The sequence below is a fragment of the Theropithecus gelada genome, chromosome 13 (assembly GCF_003255815.1).
Source record: "Theropithecus gelada isolate Dixy chromosome 13, Tgel_1.0, whole genome shotgun sequence".
Classification (NCBI taxonomy): domain Eukaryota; kingdom Metazoa; phylum Chordata; class Mammalia; order Primates; family Cercopithecidae; genus Theropithecus; species Theropithecus gelada.
Window position 1 is genome coordinate 94,969,099 of NC_037681.1, and position 20,386 is coordinate 94,989,484.

The following is a 20,386-nucleotide window of genomic DNA, read 5'->3' on the forward strand; positions in this document are numbered from 1 at the left end:
TTCTTCAGTGTTATGTTGGATATTCTGGGTCTTTTGCCTTACCATATACACTTTAGAATCAATATGTCGGCATCCAAAAAAAATAACTTGCTAAGATTTTTACTGGGATTATATTGCATCTATAGATCAAGTTGGGGAGGACTGACAACATTGTTGAATTTTCCTATGCATGAACATGAAATATTTTTTCATTTACTTAGATCTTTGATTTCCTTCATTACCTTTACAGTTTTTCTCATGTAGATCCTGTATACATTTTGTTAGATTTATGTCTAAAATTTTTGGTGCTAGTGTATCATGTCTTAAATTTCAAATTCCAATGGCTGGTATATAGAAAAGCAACTGTACCCTAAGACTACATCCTGAGACCTTGTTATAGTCACTTATTAGTTACAGGAGTTGTTTGGTAAATTCTTTGGAATTTTCTGCATAGACAGTTATATCATCTGTGAACAAAGATAGTTTTATTTCTTCCTTCCCAAACTATATACATTTATTTCCTTTTCTTGTCTTATTGCATTAGCTAGAATTTCCAGTACGATATTGAAAAGGGCTGGTGAAAGGGGATCTCTTTGCTTTGTTCCTGATCTCAGTAGGAAAGTTTTGAGTTTCTCATCATTAAGTATGATGTTAGCTATAGTTTTTTTGTAGATTTTTTAAAAATCAAGTTGAGGAAATTTCCCTCTATTCCTAGTTTACTGCAAGTTTTTACTATGAATAGGTGTTAGATTTTGTCAAATGCTTTTTCTGCATCGATTGACATTATTGTGTGATTTTTCTTCTTTGGCCTATTGATATGATGAATTGTCTTAATTGACTTTTGAATACTGAACCAGCCTTAAATACCTGGGATAAATCCTTTTGGGTCATGGTGTATAATTATTTTTATACATTGTTGAATTTGATCTGCCAGCATTTTGTGGAGGATTTTTGCATATATATTCATAAAGGATATTGATCTGTAGTTTTTCTTTCTTATCATGTCTTTATCTGGTTTTGTACTGGGATAATGCTGACCTCATGGGATTAGTGAGAAAGTATTCCTTCTGCTTCTATTTTCTGGAAGAGACTGTAGACAATTGATATCCTTTCTTCCTTAAATGTTTGGCAGAATTTGCTAGTGAAATCATCAAGGTCTGTTGCTCTTTTTTTTTTTTTTTTTTTTTTTGTAAAGTTGTTAATTATTATCTATTACCTCTCTGATAGTAATAGACCTGTTCAAATTATTTATTTCTCCTGTGTGAGTTTTAGTAGTTTGTGTCTTTCAATAAATTAGTCCATTTCACCTAAGTCATCAAATTTGTAGGCACAGAGTTGTTCATAATATTCCTTTATTATCCTTTTAATGTCCATGGAATCAATAATGATCACCTTTCATTTCTGATATTAATGTATGTCTTCTCCCTTTTTTCCTTGGTTAGCCTGGCTAGAGATTCATCCATTTTATTAATCTTTTTAAGAGATAGCCTCAGTTTCATTGATTTTTCTCTATTGTTTCCTATTTCTAATTTCACTGATTTCTGCTCTATTTGGTATTATCCCTTTTTTCTTCTTGCTTTAGGATTATTTTGCAATTCCTTCTCTTGTTTCCTAAAATGGGAGCTTAGGTTGTTGCTTTTAGATCTTTCTTCTTTTCTAATATATGCATTTAATATTATTCATCTTCCTCTAAGCACTGCTTTTGCTGCATCCCACAAATTTTGATAAGTTAAATTTTCATTTTCGTTTAGTCAAAAATATTTTCAAAATTTTCTTAAGACTTCTTCTTTGACTACTCATATATTATTTAGAAGTATATCGTTTAATCTCTAAATCTGTTGGGATTTTCCAGTAATCTTTCTGTTATTGATTTTTAGTTTAATTCCAATGTGGTGTTACAGCATACTCTGCATGACTTCTGTTCCTTTAAATTTGTTCAGGTGTGTTTTATGTCCCAGAATGTGGTCTGTCTTGGTGGATATTCCACATGAGCTTGAGAAGAATGTGTATTCTGCTGTTGTTGGCCGAAGCATTACACAAATGTCAATTAAATCCAGGTGATTAACATGCTGTTCCTCTCAACTGTATCATTACTGATTTTCCGCCTGCACGATCTGTTAATTACTGGTAGATGGGTGTTGAAGTCTACAACTATAATAGCTGATTTGTCTGTTCTTCTTCAGTTTTGTCATTTTTTTGCCTCATGTATTTTGATGCTCTGCTGTTAGGTGTATACATGTTAAGGACTATTACGTTTTCCTGAAGAACTGACCCTTTTATCATGATGCAATGCCCTCCCTTATCCCTGTTAAAGAGATGTTCTTTGCTCTGAATTCTTCTTTGTCTGAAATTAAGACACCTATTCTTGCTTTCTTTTGATTAGTATTATCATGGAATATCTTTCTCCCTCTCTTTACTTCTAATTCATCTGTATCTATCTATCTATCTATCTATCTATGTGTGTATATATATGTGTGTGTGTGCATATATATGTGTGTGTGTGTGTATTTGCATTTTTTTTGAGATGGAGTCTTGCTCTGTGCAGCTTCCACCTGCAGGATTCAAGTGATTTCCTGCCTCAGCCTTCCGAGTAGCTGGGATTACATGTGTGTGCCACCATGCCCGGCTAATTTATGTATTTTTAGTAGAGACAGGGTTTTACCATGTTGGCCAGGTTGGTCTCGAACTCCTAACCTCAAGTGGTCTTCCCACCTCAGCCTCCCAGAGTACTGGGATTACAGGTGTGAACCATCGCACCTGGCCTGTGTCTTTATATTTAATGTAGGTTTCTTGTCACATAGTTGGGTCTTGTTTTTTGAGCCTTTCTAACATCCTCTGTCTTTTAATTGATATGTTTAGACCATTCGTATTTAAAGTAATCATTGACCAGGCGCAGTGGCTCACGCCTGTAATCTCAGCACTTTGGGAGGCCGAGGTGAATGGATCACTTGAGGCCAGGAGTTCAAGACCAGCTTGGCCAACATGGCGAAACCCCATCTCTACTAAAAATATAAAAAATAAACCAGCGTAGTGGTGTGAACCTGCAGTCCCAGCTACTTGGGAGGCTGAGGCACGAGAATTGCTTGAACCCGGAAGGCAGAGGTTGCAGTGAGCTGAGATGCACCATTGCACTCCAGCCTGAGTGACAGAGCAAGACTTCATCTCTAAATAAATAAATAAAGTGATTATTGATATCAGTGAATTAATATCTACCATGTTTACAACTATTTTGTGTTTGTAGCACTTGTCCTTTTTTTTTTTTTTTTTTTTTTGAGACGGAGTCTTGCTCTGTTGCCCAGGCTGGAGTGCAGTGGCCGGATCTCAGCTCACTGCAAGCTCCGCCTCCCGGGTTTACGCCATTCTCCTGCCTCAGCCTCCCGAGTAGCTGGGATGACAGGTGCCCGCCACCTCGCCCGGCTAGTTTTTTGTATTTTTTTTTTTTTTTTTTTTTGACACGGTTTCTCGCTGTGTCGCCCAGGCTGGAGTGCAGTGGCGCGATCTCGGCTCACTGCAAGCTCCGCCTCCCGGGTTCACGCCATTCTCCCGCCTCAGCCTCCGAGTAGCTGGGACCACAGGCGCCCGCCACCTCGCCTGGCTAGTTTTTTGTATTTTTAGTAGAGACGGGGTTTCACCATGTTAGCCAGGATGGTCTCGATCTCCTGACCTCGTGATCTGCCTGTCTTGGCCTCCCAAAGTGCTGGGATTACAGGCTTGAGCCACCGCGCCTGGCCAACACTTGTCCTTTTTTTTTTTTAAGAAAGAGGGTCTTGCTATGTTGCCCAGGCTGGCCTCAAACTCTTAGCCTCAAGCAATTCTCCTGCCTCTGTCTCCTGGGTAGCTGGGACTACAGGCACATGCCACTATGCCCAGCTCCTCCTGTGGTTTTAATTGAGCACTTTATATGATTCTGTTTTCTCTCATCTCTGAGTGTATCAATTATACCCCTTAAAAAATTATAGTGGTTGCCCTAGACTTTGCAATATACAGTTAGAATTAATCTATGTCCACTTTCAAATAACACTATACTGTTTCTCAACTGAACTATGGAGAAGCATGTCTAAGCCTTTTAGAGAGATGTTGAATATGCTTTAGAGAGATGTTGTATGAGTCTACTCTGGTTGGTGCATTCCTAGGTACTGGGGGTCAGGTTACTTGGATGTCAGTGTCCAGATCTGTATATAGTCCCAGCTCACCCCACTGCATGCTCTTCTGGATCCCATTCTCCCCTGGATGTAACAGGGATGAAAAAAATGAAGTGGAGATTATTATGAAGTGTGGCCTCACTTCCTAGGGGACGGGTGTCAGAATGACTAGTTTCCCTTCTTCCTCCTCTCACCTCCCCATATCATGGTGGAACTTCCCTTCCCTACACTGCATTGTTTAAGCAAGCTGCAATTTGAGATAAGAAGTAGACACTAGCACTTAGAGGTAAGTAGTTCCACTCTAAGGGCTTAGCATATTTGGGTCTTCCAACGACAAGTTCCTATTCTCCACCCTTGAGGCCAGGAATGGAAATGAAAAGAAGCAGGTATTATCAAAAAGACCCCAACCCAAGAGGCAGCTGCCCTGGGTGCTCCCTGGTTTGTCCTTTACTTGATCTGTGGCCATCCTGCCTCTGTGGGACTCAGTGAACTCATCTGTAATATGGGAATGAAAATCCTTTCTCTACCGAACTGGCGTCTGAAAAGATAGAATGGGATCATGTATGAGAACATGATTATGCAAATTGTAAGGGGCCATACACAGGAAGAGTATACTTATTTAAAAAATCAGAGGAGATGGCTGTCAAAAAAATATTTTACTTTCTGTTCTGAATCTAAATTGTCCCATCTTTTCTTGGCTTCTATCATAATCAAAAGAGCATGGTGATTTAGCTGATGAACTGTGGAGAGTGGCTTGCCCTCACCCAAGTCTACATTCTCCTTCGTGGCTCTGCAGGACCTCTCCTCTCACCGTAAGTATCTTGCAGTTTGGCTCAGGACATGTGCCAAGTTCTCCTAGCAACTCTTTAGGGCATTTTTCTTGCTTGACAGCTCCAAAGTGGCTCTACGCATTCTGCAGCTCACAGAGCCTGTAGGTGGACAGTGAGGTTGGTATTTTCCTTACATGGGGCTGGGGTAATGATGGCACTAGCCACCCGTCTGACTGCCTTTTCATAAGCCCTGTGGCTTCTTCTCTGTAGTGTGTAGGAGGCTTCGGGCCTCGAAAGTCAGCAATTCTGGAGCAACAGAAATACCTGCCACCCCAACATCCTCTTGCACTGGTTTTAACTGAGCTGGCAGTTTGGGAATCTATTAATATAAAATGTTGATATTTGGCATTTATTATGGTTTGCAGATCTTGTAAAATTAGGTGAGTTACATTTTGTGTTGGGGAAGCTATACTCTAATCCACACAGGCAAAGTGGCAGTTTCCTGTCTCTGGCCTGACCATGCAGTCACCTGGGGATACCATGAAGGCTGGTCCCACCGCCTCAAGGAGACACTGTGGATGAGTCAGGAAAAGGGACCTGCTCCCTAGACTCTCCAGCTGCAAGAGTTGTTATAAAGACATCCAGAGAATTCTCAGTGCCTCCTGAGATTTGCGTAAAGTCCTCAAAGTGACCTCACCTTTCTGATCCGGAAATCTCCTCCTGTGGTTAGTGTGGTCCAGCTTTCCTACCCCAGCCTTCTCCTTCACCTTCATGACTATAAAGTAAAAGGAACACAGCCTCAAAATGTATACATTAAAAAGGGTAGGATTTCAAGGATAAATGGCCAAATCCATAGTCACAATGGGAGATTTTAATACAGATAAAAAACTAAGACAAAAGGACATATAGCCGGGTGTGGTGACTCACAACTGTAATCTCAGCACTTTGAGAGGCTGAGGCGGGTGGGTCACCTGAAATCAGGAGTTCGAGACCAGCCTGGCCAACATACTGAAACTCCATCTCTACTAAAAATACAAAAATTAGCCAGGTGTGGTGGCATGCGCCTATAATCCCAGTTGCTAGGGAGGCTGAGGCAAGAGAATCTCTTGAACCCGGGAGGTGGACTTTGCAATGAGCTGAGATTGCACCACTGCACACCAGCCTGGGCAACAGAGCAAGACTCTGTCTTAAAAAAGAAAAAAAAAAAGGACATATAAACAAATTGAAGAATAATTTCAAACAGAGAACACACTTCCTTTTCAAGTACAAATGACACCATTTACAAAGAAAGCACATATACTAGGTCACAGAAAAGCCTCAGAAAAGTAAATTTATTATGCTTCTATAGTTTATATATAATAAGCCAAATTTATATTGTGGATTCCTATTAAAACCATCATTCAAAATTATTTTATATAAATATACTTGTATATATAGTAATTTCTAATCATGGGTTTACCAGGAAACCACAATAGAAATTATTAAATATCCATCCTGGCTAACACGGTGAAACCCCGTCGCTACTAAAAAAATACAAAAAACTAGCCGGGCGAGGTGGCGGGCGCCTGTAGTCCCAGCTATTCGGGAGGCTGAGGCAGGAGAATGGCGTAAACCCAGGAGGCGGAGCTTGCAGTGAGCTGAGATCCGGCCACTGCACTCCAGCCCGGGCGACAAAGCGAGACTCTTTCTCAAAAAAAAAAAAAAGGAAATTATTAAATATTTGAACTCAACATTTATAAATACAACATATTGAAACTTGTGGGATGCAGCATACTTAGAGGGAACAAGGAAAGAAGGCAATTACTTTAAAAGATTATTAAGATAGCGGCTGGGCGCGGTGGCTCAAGCCTGTAATCCCAGCACTTTGGGAGGCCGAGACGGGCGGATCACGAGGTCAGGAGATCGAGACCATCCTGGCTAACATGGTGAAACCCCGTCTCTACTAAAAAGAATACAAAAAACTAGCCGGGCAAGGTGGTGGGCGCCTGTAGTCCCAGCTACTCGGGAGGCTGAGGCAGGAGAATGGCGTGAACCCGGGAGGCGGAGCTTGCAGTGAGCCCAGATCGCGCCACTGCACTTCAGCCTGGGCGACAGAGCGAGACTGCGTCTCAAAAAAAAAAAAAAAAAAAAAAAGATTATTAAGATAGGCAGTCGAGCCAGGTGTGGTGGCTCACACCTGTAATCCCTCCACTTTGGGAGGCCAAGGCAGAAGGATTACTTGAGGCCAGGAGTTCACGACCAGCCTGAGCAACATAATGAGACTTCATCTCTATAATACACACACATATATATATCTTGTTAGATATATGTGTATATCTATATTAGATACATATTTTATAAATATATATATGTGTGTGTATATATAAATATGCACCAGGTGTGATGGTGTGCTGTAGTCCTAAGCTACTTGGGAGGCTGATGTGGGAGGATCATATGAGTCCAGAAGTTTGAGGCTGCAGTGAGCCATATATGATTGTGCCACTGCATTACAGCCTGGGTGACAGAGTGAGACTCTGTCTCTATGAAAAAGAAAAAAAAGAAAAAACAAAGGCATTCTATGTAAGATCAATCAGAAGAAAAGAAGAATTTTAAGTAAACAACACTAGGAATGAAAAAGGGACATAACTTAAAATATAGTTGGGAATTTAAAAATTATAATTCCATTAAAAAATTCATGCCAATTTTAAAACTTAAATAATAACGATAAAACTTAAACAATAACAATTACATTGCTATGTGCCAGATACTATTTTAAGTGCTTTGCATATATGATTTAATTGAATCTTCTCAACAATCCTATGAAATAAATAACATTATTATTCCCATTTTACAAATGAGGAAACCCAGACACAGAGAGCTTAAATGACTACCCACATGGAAAAACAAAACCAGACAATCTATTTCTGGAACTATAACCCTTAGCCACAAGGCTAATAAATGGATACTTCACTACAAAAGTAATAGAAGTACCAAAATTGACTTTAAAAAAATTAGAAAACCTAAATTAACCAATAACAATTGAAATGATTGTAGGAAAGGCACCACAATCAGTCATATATTGATAATTATTGAAGTTATGCTACAAAAGATTTGAAAAAAAAAAAAGAGTTGTAAACTAAAAATAAAATCCTAAGCCTCCCCACCAACTGAATGGACTCCCTCTTGGCCAACGGGATCCCAGGCATATATTAAAAACCGAAATCCTGGCCAAGACAGGATAGGAGGTCAGACACACCTTGTTATATTCTCTCCTTTTTGCAGTGTAGACATAACTGATCAGCATTTATGTTAAAATTGAGAATAAGACTAACAGAACAGATCCTTTGTGGCAATAAGGTACCAAACTATAAACAAGACCTAAAGCCAGGCCAGGCAAGGGTTAAGTCATGCACACCTACACTTGAAGAATAGCTGTGTCCTAACTGCCACAAGGTTTTTCTTTTCCTCTAGCAGCTAAACAAGCACTGGCCTTGAGACAAGCAATATTAGAACAATTCGCAGCACATCTACCAGCAGACGCTGACTAACCAACCCCCTGCTCCATAAGCCATAACTATAGCTTTGATTGGACAAAAGACTAACTTCAGTAACTTTCTCCTGATAAGATCACGAACCATGGACTGGTTCTGGTCAGTTTACAGAGGCTGTGCACTTGAACTCCTACAAAGATATTCTAATGTATAATGCCTAATGTAATACATTTAAATGTAACGGCCCCATCCCAAGGTGAATATGGGCATGTGTAATATGCATGTTTGTTCAATACACATGTATCAGGACCACCTTCATGAATATTCATAGATCCTCCTGTAACCTATTGAATATGCATGTTTGGCCAACCCAGTCATTACCCCTCTTCCTTCGAAGTGCCCATCTCTGATCTACCCTAAGGCTGTGGTTCCCAGCCTGTAACATGGCCACCTTGCAGCCTGTAACCCTTTACAAGAAATACTTCTCTCTAAACGCATAGATTATGTGATTTTTAAGTTAATAGGGTCATCATCATTTATTTTACTTTTGTTGTGTTTGAAAATTTTTCTATAATGCAAAGAAAAATAAACACCAGGAACAAATAGTTTTTTAAAATGTTTTATCTGAACCTTCAAGGATTAGATAGCTTCTACATATACAAAATGTTTCTCAAAGATAGAAATAGGACATCAGAGGCAATAGGGACATCTGAAGACCATGATGCAGAGTGGGCTGAACACAGGGGAGATGGTGGGAAATCTTCATAAGGAGTTCTGATTAAATCCTCAGGTCTCTCTTCTAGGCTCTAGTCTCCTATAATGCCCCTTCTACTCAGAATATGGAGGTGCCCTGTAGGAGACTAAAGCCTAGGACAGAAGATCCCTGGATAGCTGAGGGCAAAAAGGAGTAATTTCACTGGGGAAACAAAAAGGAGTTAAGTAAATGCAGTTAGCCCCTTAGCCCTTTGCCTGTTGGACTCCTAGAACCCTAATGAAGGTTAGGCCCTCCAGGCAGGACATTGGAGAACTTTCAGATTCCAACATTTTGGGCACCTCTGGCAAAATGGCAAGGGCTGCATCCAATTGCCCACTGTAAGTCTATCATTCAACAAGTCCAGCCTGGCCACTTGGCAGCTGTTTAGCAGTTCCACTTCAAAACATGAACAGCCAGCCAAGAATCACCAGAATGACAGACACCAAAACAAACAGGAAAAGAAAAAGTCCAAGGAAGCAGGAGCAATGTAGGCAGCCAAAGAAACCACTAAAACTATGTAGTAGCAAATGCCACAAAAGCAAAAATAGACAAATGGTACTTAATTAAACTAAAAAGCTTCTACACAGCAAAATAAACAGTGAACAAAGTAAACAGACAACCTACAGCATGAAAAAAAAATATTACACACTGTGCATGTGACAAAGAGCTAATATCTAGAATCTGCGAGAAACTCAAACAACTCAAAAAGAAATAACAACCCCATTAAAAAGTGGGCAAAGGACATGAACAGATATTTGGCAAAAGAAGACATAGAAATGGCCAACAAACATAAAAAATGCTCAATATCACTAATCATCAGAGAAATGCAAATTAAAACCACAATGGGATATCATCTTACACCAGCCAGAATGGCTATTATTAAAAAGTCTAGGCCTGGCAAGGTGGCTTATGCCTGTAATCCCAGCAGTTTGGGAGGCCGAGGTGGGGGGATGGCCTGAGGTCAGGAGTTCAAGATCAGCCTGGCTAACACGGTAAAACCCCGTCTCTACTAAAAATACAAAAATTAGCCAGGTGTGGTGGTGCGTGCCTGTAATCCCAGATAGGAGGCTGAGGCACGAGAATTGCTTGAACCCGGGAGGCAGAGGTTGCAGACTGAGATTGTGCCACTGCGCTCCAGCCTGGGCAACAGAGTGAGACTCTGTCTTACACACACACACACACACACACACACAAAGTCTAAAAATAACACATGTTGGCCAGGCTGCAGAGAAAACATGCACTGTTGGTGGGAATGTAAATTAGTACAACCTTTATGGAAAACAGTATGGAGGATTCTCAAAGAACTAAAAATAAAACTACCATTTGATCCAGCAATCCCACTACTGGTATATGCCCAAAGGAAAAGAATCATTATATTAAAAAAGATACCAGCACTTGTATGTTTATTGCAGCACTATTCACAATAGCAAAGATATGGAATCAACTTAAGTGTGATCAATGTAGGATTGGATAAAGAAAATGTAATATATATATATATGTGTGTGTGTGTATTTATAATGGAATGCTACTCAGCCATAGAAAATGAAATCATGTCTTTCGCAGCAACATGGATGAAACTGGAGGCCATTATCCTCAGTGAAATAACTCAGAAACAGAAAGACAAATCCTGTGTGTTCTCACTTAAAAGTGGGAGCTAACAATTGGTACACACGGACATGTAGAGTGAAATAACAGACACTGGAGACTCCAAAAGATAGGAGGGTAGGAGGGGGTGAGGGTTGAAAAGTGACCTATTGGGTACACTGTTCACTGTTCGGGTGATGAGTACCCTAAACTCAAACTTCACCACAATGAAATGTATGCATGTAAGAAACCTGCACTTTTATTCCCTAAATATATATTTTAAAATGTTTAAGTTATTTTAAAAACTATGTAACTGGTGCTCACTTTAGTAGCACATATACTAAAATTGGGATAATAAAAGATTAGCATGACCCCCGTGCAAAGATTACAAAACAAAGACAAAAACAAAGATAGTTAATATCTTCAAGGAGATTGTTATAGGTTTGTTTAATATAGTTCCTTCCTTGGCATCCAGTTTTTGGCCTGACATAAGTTGTTTGAAACCCAATTAGTTGTACTCCTTTGGCCTAGTTAAAACTTCCCCTCCCCATGTGATTCTCGCTCTCTCTCTCTCTCTCTCTCTCTCCCCCCATTCACTGATTGAACATCCTACTGCCTCTTGACTTCCCACCAGCTACCCCTAACCTCTCCAAGATCTGTAAGTAATAAATTTTTTCTGTTTTATGCATTTTGGTTTCATTGTGTCTCACCTGACCACCTAAACCTTATTTTCCTCCTGGTTAGAGCTCTCCTAGAAAGTGGCTATCTTGGTTTCTGGCTACTCTGCAGAGACAGCTCTCAAGACCAAATTAGAGGAAATCACAACAGAAACAAGAAAAGACATTGTATTCATGACAACAAGAAAAGCAGAATTAAAAATATCTTAGAAGAAAATTTTCAATAAAAGACTTGGAACATAAATTTGAAGGAGTATATCAGATAATAGAACACAAATAAAAAGAGATTAAACAAATACTATGATAAAACAAGAAAACCAGAGAATCAATCCAGGAGGCCCAAACATCAAAGTAATAGGAATTCCCAAAACAGAGATAAAAAAATAGTGGAGAGAAAATTATCAATGAAATAACATGAGAATATTTTCTAGAACTGAAGGATTTGAATTTTCTGATTGAAAGAACTTTCATTCAGCTCAGAAAAAATAATTTTTAAAAAATCCACTCCAAGTCACATGATTATGAAGCATTAGGACATCATGGATAAAAAGATCTTAAAAGCTTCCAGAAAAAAATAAGTCACCTACCAAGAATCCGAAACAAGAATTGACATCAGATTTCTCAATCGCTATAGTGGAAGCTACAAGACAATGAAATCATGCTTCCAAAAGTGAGACAAAATTATTTCCAACCTAGAATTCCAGTCCCAATCAAGCTATCAATCAAGTGGGAGAGTAGAATAGGGGCATTTTCAGACATAAACTATCTCAAAAATTTACCTTCGATGCACCTTTATTTCAGGAAGTGATTGAAGGAGGAACTCTAACAAGATGAAGGACTTGCACTAAGAAAGAAATTAAGTCTGGAAAACGGGATTCACCACAAAAGATGGGCAAAGAAAAGTCGCCGGAGAAGAACCCTGCAACAGTCCAGAGAGCAACAGGCACATTTTAGAGCAGGCACTGGACAGGATGTCCTCAGGAAAAAACCTGGTTCTGAAAAATGGTCTTGATGTGTTTGACTATTACGAGAGGATACAAAAAGCTTGTCAAGAATAGTCACAGAAAGGAAAAGTAATCATGGTACACTATACTCAACTGTGGGCAATATTTACACAGTCATAATAAATCAAGTGAGTGTTAATTTCCCTGAAAATAGCAATAGAAACAGGGTTGATATTCCACCGATATGCATTGGTATGGCTGCTCTTTATGGTTGGTGTCCATTTTTAGTGATCAGGTATTCATTTTGGTTGGTCAACATCAGTGCCATGTTGGTTGTTAAATATTTTGAACATCACCACTGGATATAACTATTTGGAGAGTATAAAACACCTGTGGAGAATGCTGCTAGCTACCTCCCTGATGCCCATTGCCCTTGCTGCTCTGACTTTCTGACTTCTGCTCCAGCCACAGTAGCACTATGGCCAACTAAAAAGAATCACTTCCCTCAGATGCTCTTCAGCTCTCTCTGGCTGAAGAGCTGCAGGAGAAAGAACTTGAGGAAGGAGTCCCTTCCTAGATAAAGCATTTTCAGAAGAAAGCCCCTTTACTTTTCCTTTTTCTTCCTTCCTGGATAGAGTTGCCAAGTTTAGCAAATAAAACTAGTTTGCCCAGTTACATTTGAATTTCAGATAACAACAAATAACTTTGAGTGTATGTTTGGTACAATATTTGGGATATACTTCCACTAAAAATTACTTGTTGACAAAGGTGACCTAGATGTGGTTACTGAAAACCATACCTGGGTCATATGACAAAGGACTCTAGGAAAGTAAGTTTTTACTGGAAAAAAATAAAATTGAGTCTGTCAGTAAGGGAAAAAGGGAGAATGGGCATTGGGTAGTTATCTAGCATGTCTGCTACACTGCCCAACATCCATTCCCTCTTCTTCTTGCCTATTTACAAAACTCCATTTTGTTCAGGTAGAGACACAGGGCCCTTGATTGCCAGCAGTCACCTTCCCTAGGCTCAGGCATGAGTTGGGATCTATATAAACCATTAATGGTAATCTGGTTGCCCTTAGCCAGTCACTGATTTTAGGAGCAGTCATGTGACACTATTCTAGCCGATGAGATTTAGGTAGAAGTACCTTGGGTAAGACTTCCAGGAAAGCTTTTATTTTCCTGATTGAAAGTGACACAGTTGGAATGCATAGTTTGTCCTTTACCCTCCTCCTTTCTTGCACGGACCTTGAGACTTTGAGATAAAGCAGCCATCTTGCAACAATGAGGTGACAGGTATGAAGATCAAAGGCACAGGCTAAGGACAAAGCAGAAGGATAAGACAAATCTGGGTTCCTGAGAATATCACTGAGCTCTGGAATGCTTATCCCTGGATTTCCTGTTACCCGAAAAAAAAAAAAATCTCTATATTTAAACTGCTAGCTAAGTTTTATGTTACTTTTAGCTGAGGCCTTCCTAACTGACACATAATGGATAACTATGGACAGTTCAAATGAATGAACTAGATTTTTATGTATTAACATGTCTAAATCTCAAAAACATAATGAGAAAAACAAAGTTGTAAAACAAAATGATATTATTTACATAAAATTTTCAAACAAACAAAACACTACCAATACTGATTATAGTTACATTTATAAGTAATAAAATCATAAAATTATGCAGAGGAATGATACACACCAACTTCAGGTTACTTCTGGGGAGGGATAAAGTTAATGATGCTTGATGATCTTTGGTATTTTGGATAGATTATACATATACATGTAGGTATGAAACAAATATGATAAAATGTTAACATCTGTTAATTCTGGACAGTAATATATCAATGTCTGTCATATTGTACACATTTGAGGTATTTTATTATTAAATTTTTAAAGTACTTTTTAAAATAACTAAGAGGTCTCCCCAACACTATGAGATAACAGTCTCACGCAAAATGGGTCAACTGAGCACTCTGCACAAAAAATGACTGGGAAAAAAACTCCCCACACTTTGCTAGATCATTATGAAATTTTAGAACAGTGACTATGAAGAAAAGAAAGATCCTAAAAACTTGTAGAGTGAAACAATCAGAAACAGGTCACCTGTCAATGAATAGAAAAGCAGAAGACTCCTCCTCAGCAAGTTGAATAAGAGAAGATAATGGGCAGGGTGAGGTGTCTCACGCCTGTAATCCCAGCACTTTGGGAGGCTGAGGCGGGTGGATCACCTGAGGTCAGGAGTTCAAGACCAGCCTGGCCAACATGGTGAAACCCCGTCTCTATTAAAAATACAAAACTTAGCTGGGTGTGGTGGCACATGCCTGTGATCTCAGCTAATTAGGAGGCTGAGACACGAGAATTGTTTGAACCCAGGAGGTGGAGGTTGCAGTGAGCTGAGATTGTGCCACTGCACTCCACCTGGGTGACAGAGTGAGACTTTGTCTCAAAAAAAAAAAAAGAAAAAAAAAAGAGACAGAAGAGAATGATAGAGCAAAACCACCCCAAATCCAAGGGAGAATGATTTCCAACCTAACATTCTCCACCCAGTCAAACTGCCAGTTCAGAGTAAGGGTAAAAGACATTTTCAGACACTTAAAAAATTATTTTACTTCTCTTTCATAACTTCCTAGGAAGTTCTTTAAAAAAGTTACCCATCATTAATCAAGAAGGGGAAGACAATGATATGCAAGAGAGAGTGGATGGAATCAGAATAATGAAGAGCAGTCCCCAGATGACAGCCGTGTCCTCAAAAATCAATCAGTCCTCAAAAGAACTAGAAAATGAGGCTTCGGAAGGAGCCGCCCAGGGGAAAAAATGAAATGTGAAAGATTTGATACACTCTTGGAGATTTTGGAACAACTCAAGAAAGTGACAGAAAATGCAAAGAAAAAAGATAGCAATTAGAAATACCAGGGAAAAATTAAAACTCTGCAAGGAATAAAATGTGATCATGGCATGTAATCATGAGTATAAACACTGCTTTTTGAATGAATTAAAAATTGTGATGATATTCTACACTGGGAGGATAAAAAATAGATGTCTGTGGTTGTAAGTTAAATATTCACTTGTAAGTGGCTAATATCTAACTTCAATAAATAGCAGGAATAATTATTACTATCATTATTATTAAAAGGCAGCCAACAAAAAAAGCTAAAAGAATTCCTAGTGGTTATCTTTGGGAAGTGGAACTGTGACATATGGAGGAAGCTGGAATGGAGTTCCATTGCTTTTTATGGAAAGCTCTTATATGTGTTAATTTATTTTTAAATTATAGCTTTTTTATTTTAAACATTTTAAAGTAAATAATTTAATATGCCATGTGTTCCTACTTTATGTGATAATCGTATACTTGAAAATTAATGGTTAAATCTATTTATTCAAAGTGAATCATGTTTAAAATACTTAGCAGAATTACACAACAAAGAACCCTTTAAGGCAGTGGTTCTCAAACTTGAGCGTGCATCATAATACCTAGAAGGCTGCTTTCTGTTTGTTTTCTTGGAGTTGGGGTCTCGCTTTGTCACCCAGCCTGGAGTTCAATGGCGCAATCACAGCTTACTGCAGCCACCAACCTCTAGGCTCAAGCAATCTTTCCATCTCAATCTCCAAAGTAGCTGGGATTACACATGTGAGCAGCTCCAGAAAGCTTGTTAAAATAGATTGCTGGGTCTCATCCCCAGAGTGCCTGATTCCATAGCTCTAGGTTGGGGCCTGGAAATGTACATTTCCAACAAGTTCCCAGTTGCTGCTGCTGATGCTGATCCAAGGACCACATTTAAAACCTCTATTTTAAGAAAGTAACTCCCCATTTATATTTTTTATTAAATTGGGTCAGTTGGTGATTTTTAAAAAGCTGATATCTTCCTACTCCAGTGTGGTGTGAAGAGTACAGAGAAGGTGAGTAACAGATTTCTTTTCCTATAGAAAACCATCTTCAAATGTCTTAGTGGGTGACTCCATGTCTCCCCAAGCCTCCACAGGAAAGACCATGTGACCCAGCCTGGTCAAACACACCCCATTCCAGCCACAGAGATCGTTCAGGAATGATCCCATGTCCTTAACTGGGCCAATCAGAATTCTTCCCAGGACATTTCTGCTTGATTCATCCAAAAACTCTGCTCATTCTGGCACTGCTAAGCTGATAAGCTTGGAAGTTACTATTTTGCCTGTCACATGGAGAGAAGCATTCAAGAAAAGTAGAGAAACAGAGTCCAGATAACACTGTGACTCCCTGAATCAGTTAATTTTGAACTGTCCTTCTCAGTTGTGTTGAGCTGTTAAATTCATTTTATTTTTTCTCGTGTTTGAGTTGGGTTTCTCATGTTTGCAATCACAAGTGCCTGACTAATGAAAATGAAATAGAGCTTTCCAACATGTTTTTAAAATGTGTTATTTCCTATTTGAAGTACTATGGATTCTCAGATTGGAAAACAAATGAAAGTTTGTTGGAAAAACAATGAAATGCCTGATTGTCACTGACAAATGACAATACATATGCAAACATAGATGAGAACTCTACAAACTACAGAAGTATGGAGCTATAATGTAGCTATAATATTTCGGTAGATGCATACCTTCCAGTTCTGGACTAGCTGAGACCATTCCTGCCTCATCTCCTCTGTGCCAGGTCCCAACTTCTCACAACTTGAGAGAAGCTCCCTCCCAGGGATATGCAGAAGTAGGAGAAGAACCCAAACTCCCTGACATGATCTTCAAAGGAGTCCATCCATCTGAAGCTGAGTGTTGGCCCTGGGGAAGTGTTTGGATTAGCTCTGCTCTGATTGGCAACTATACTGCCCACTATAAAAGTCCCAACCTAATTCATGAAACAGAATTTCTACCTCCAGCATTTCATATAATGTGTATTCGTTGAATGTCGGGTATTTTGCTTTCATCATCTTATTTAATTCTCACTATAATTTAGTAAGATATATAATTTTCATCCCCATTTTATAGATGAGTAAATGAAGACTAAGAGTTAAGTGATTTGTCCTGGATCAAAGAACCAGCCATGGTGGAGCCAGGGTTCAAATTGGATTCTTTTTGATTCCCAAACCTAAGGAAAGAAGGAAGAAGAAAGGGAGGGGAGGGGAAGGGAGGGGAAAGGGGAAGGGGAAGGGGAAAGGGAAAGGGAAGGGGAGAAGAAGGGAAGGGAAGGGAAGGGAGGGGAGGAGGAAGGAGGAGGAGGAAGGGAGAAAGAAGGAGAGAGAGAGATGAAAGAGAGGTAAAGACGTGAGAAACAGAGGGGGCCTGGTATGGGTTACTGACCGTCTTCCACTTCTGGGTTCCAGGCCCTTCCTGAGGCCTGGCTGAACTCCTGTCCACAAGACTTCCCTGGTATTATAATAAATCCCTCCTTGGCAAAAAGGAATTTTTTTTCTTTTCTCTTCAACTAGCTTCAGCTGATTTGATTTACTTGTATCCAAAAAGTACTAACCAGTACCATCATCCACTACAATATCTTGCCAAAGGAATTGTGCTAGCAACACATCAACCCCTGGCATGCAGCAAATGAGAGGACTTGTAACACTAGTCCCTACCCTGCCCAACTAGCTGTTACTCCCCCATCCATCTTTAGATCGTAGATCGCCTTGGCATTCAGCATGCCTTTACAGTGAGGGAACACACAAAATTCTCTTCTGTCCTGAGTCAAAAGTCACCTTCCATTTCATTGCCCCTACCACTAGCCTGGAATCACATCTGGGATCCCTGAGAATCCAAAACCCTACTGACCAAATCAACACCTGGGCCGGGCGCAGTGGCTCACGCCTGTAATCCCAGCACTTTGGGAGGCTGAGGCGGGAAGATAACAAGGTCAGGAGTTCGAGACCATCCTGGCCAACATGGTGAAACTCTGTCTCTACTAAAAATACAAAAATTAGCTGGGTGTGGTGGTGCATGCCTGTAATCCTAGCTACTCGGGAGGCTGAGGCAGGGCAATTGCTTGACCCCAGGAGGCAGAGGTTGCAGTGAGCCGACATGGCACCACTGCACTCAAAAACAAAAACAACAAACAAACAAACAAAACAACACTTTAAGCCTGTAAGGCCAAGGATCAGAGTGCTACCCTAGCAAACAGACACACAGGGGTCCCTGCCCAAGCAGCCTGCATGTCCAAAGCAGCGAGGAGGTGGTGACACAGCTAGCTTTAAAGATGTATGACACATTTTAGCCATCAGAACCCTTTTGATAGAATCATCTGGTGTTTAGGTGCCCACCCCTTCCCTATCCACAAGGGCACATCAATTCAATCCAACAAATCCTTATTGAGTATCCACTTTGTTCCAGATATTTGCACTAGACACTGGGAACAGAACAAAATAGTTGAATTACTAGGGAAGAAGGGTAAAGCATAGTAATGAATCCTTAAGATTAGACATCCATGTCTCTGGGAAAAACGATAACTAGTAAAAAGGTTGTGCCACATTTTCACAGGTCAGATTTTGGGGAGCTTTTCTTTCCACCCCATATTTTAAGCCACTTGACCTTGGTATCTAAGAACTCTAGATCAGCCAACATGGTGTCTGGTACACCCCTCTGAGAGCCCAAAGTATTTCAGAAAAGGACTTCCCCAAGGGCTTATCTGGGATTATTTTGTGAACTGAATCGACAAGAATGACACGGGGTCATGCTGGGCTTTAGAAAGCTAAGCTAGAAGCCAGGGAAAGGCTACCCTCTCAACCCGTAGCTTGTCCATTGCCTCGGGGCCCTGCAGACTGAAACACCCACGCATGCTCCAGGAGAGAAAGGACAAAACAAACAAATATCCCTAAGAAAACTAGCAGTAGCAAAACCAGGTACCGTATCCAAAACCTAAAACCAAAAATGTGTAATGAAAGGAAACTAGCCATTATTCTGTTTCTATCCTGAGATGTTACATTAGCAGACATAATTTATTTTCCCATGGTTTTCTGGGAAAGAGGTAAGTCTCAGGGTTTTTGCTACTTCATAAATATTTCAGCCAGTCTAACACATTTGACAAAGACAACAGAAATTTACGTGCCTAGAAGAGAAAGATTCAGTTCATTAGATGAGAACAAGATAGAACTAACTCACTACGGTGTCAGACAGAACAGGTCTCCTGTCATTTCTGTTAATTTGGAGTGGTTTTGCACCCAAAAACCTCAAGGCACCAGGGTGACAAAAACAGAAAATCAAATATTCTATACACATTTGGAAGATTTGCCCAGCTTTTCTGGTATTCTCCTCTTCAGTGTGTGTGAAGCTTACTCTTAAATACTCTGTGTTCATGCTATAAAGCACATTTTCCCTTATCTGCATAGCTCTGTCTACTTTCTCTGAAGCTTCCAGCTGCAAACTTACCTTTGTGTTCTTAGCTCTGGAAACCAGGATCCAAATCCCACGGAGGCCAGAACCACTTGCTCTGTTCCTGTTGGGTGGCAAGAAGGGCTTTCTGTGGTTTCCAGGCTGAACAGTATTTGGGGCATTGGAGATTGACTTCTGAGGCTCAGTGGCAGCCAGCCATGTGACCAAGGTTGGGGGAGGGACGCTCCTGCAGGGTCAGGGATGGATGCCTGGTTGACTGACAGACCAAGGTATAGCAGGGTCTGAATAGAGCTGGCCATGATCATAGGCAAATGCCTTTGCTCTAAATTTATTCTTGAATTTTAACTTGGTGATCTTTTTATGGCAGTGGTATACTCCAGCCTTGGTTCTGAAATGCTATTTTATCTCCCTGCATAGTTTTTAACCCAGATTCTTTTTGGATTCTGTCTTGGAGGGATGTTAGAGCTGGAAGAGAACTTGGAGAATCCAGTCCTATCTCAAGGTTGCCCATTTTATACAATGAAAAATTGGGGCCCAGAGAGGGGCAGTGGCATTTCCAGGAACCTATAGAGATGTGGGGCTGTTGTTAGGTACTGGGATGACCCCACTTGGCTCAAAATTACAGCTCACTTGAATGTCTCCAACTTTTATATTGTTAGAGCTTTGAGGACTGCTGAGATGTCGATAAAGGATCTTCTTACATTGCAAGTACCTAAATATTCAGCTGTCAGATTAGGGCATGACTTGGAAATAGTGGCAGTCTGCACTTGTGGTCAAT

General features: G+C 40.1%; 1 protein-coding gene and 1 non-coding gene across 3 annotated transcripts in view; one reads left to right on the top strand and one right to left on the bottom strand.

The window, feature by feature from the left end:
* Window positions 1-19,760, bottom strand: part of SLC4A5 (solute carrier family 4 member 5) — a 111,115-nt gene extending 91,355 nt beyond the window's left edge. The window contains exons 1-2 of one of the 2 annotated variants that reach the window (XM_025354081.1): window positions 19,645-19,760; window positions 5,589-5,666 (exon numbers count right to left, since the gene is read on the bottom strand). In XM_025354081.1, coding sequence (XP_025209866.1) covers window positions 5,589-5,664 — 76 coding nt within the window. In that variant the 5' untranslated portion in view covers window positions 5,665-5,666; window positions 19,645-19,760. The remainder of the gene's footprint in view (window positions 1-5,588; window positions 5,667-19,644) is intronic. The other variant, XM_025354082.1, reaches the window with a different exon arrangement.
* LOC112605448 lies at window positions 11,016-11,118 on the top strand. The gene has a single exon (XR_003115438.1). It is a non-coding gene; the product is annotated as a U6 spliceosomal RNA (small nuclear RNA).
* Window positions 19,761-20,386: the final 626 nt, after the last annotated feature.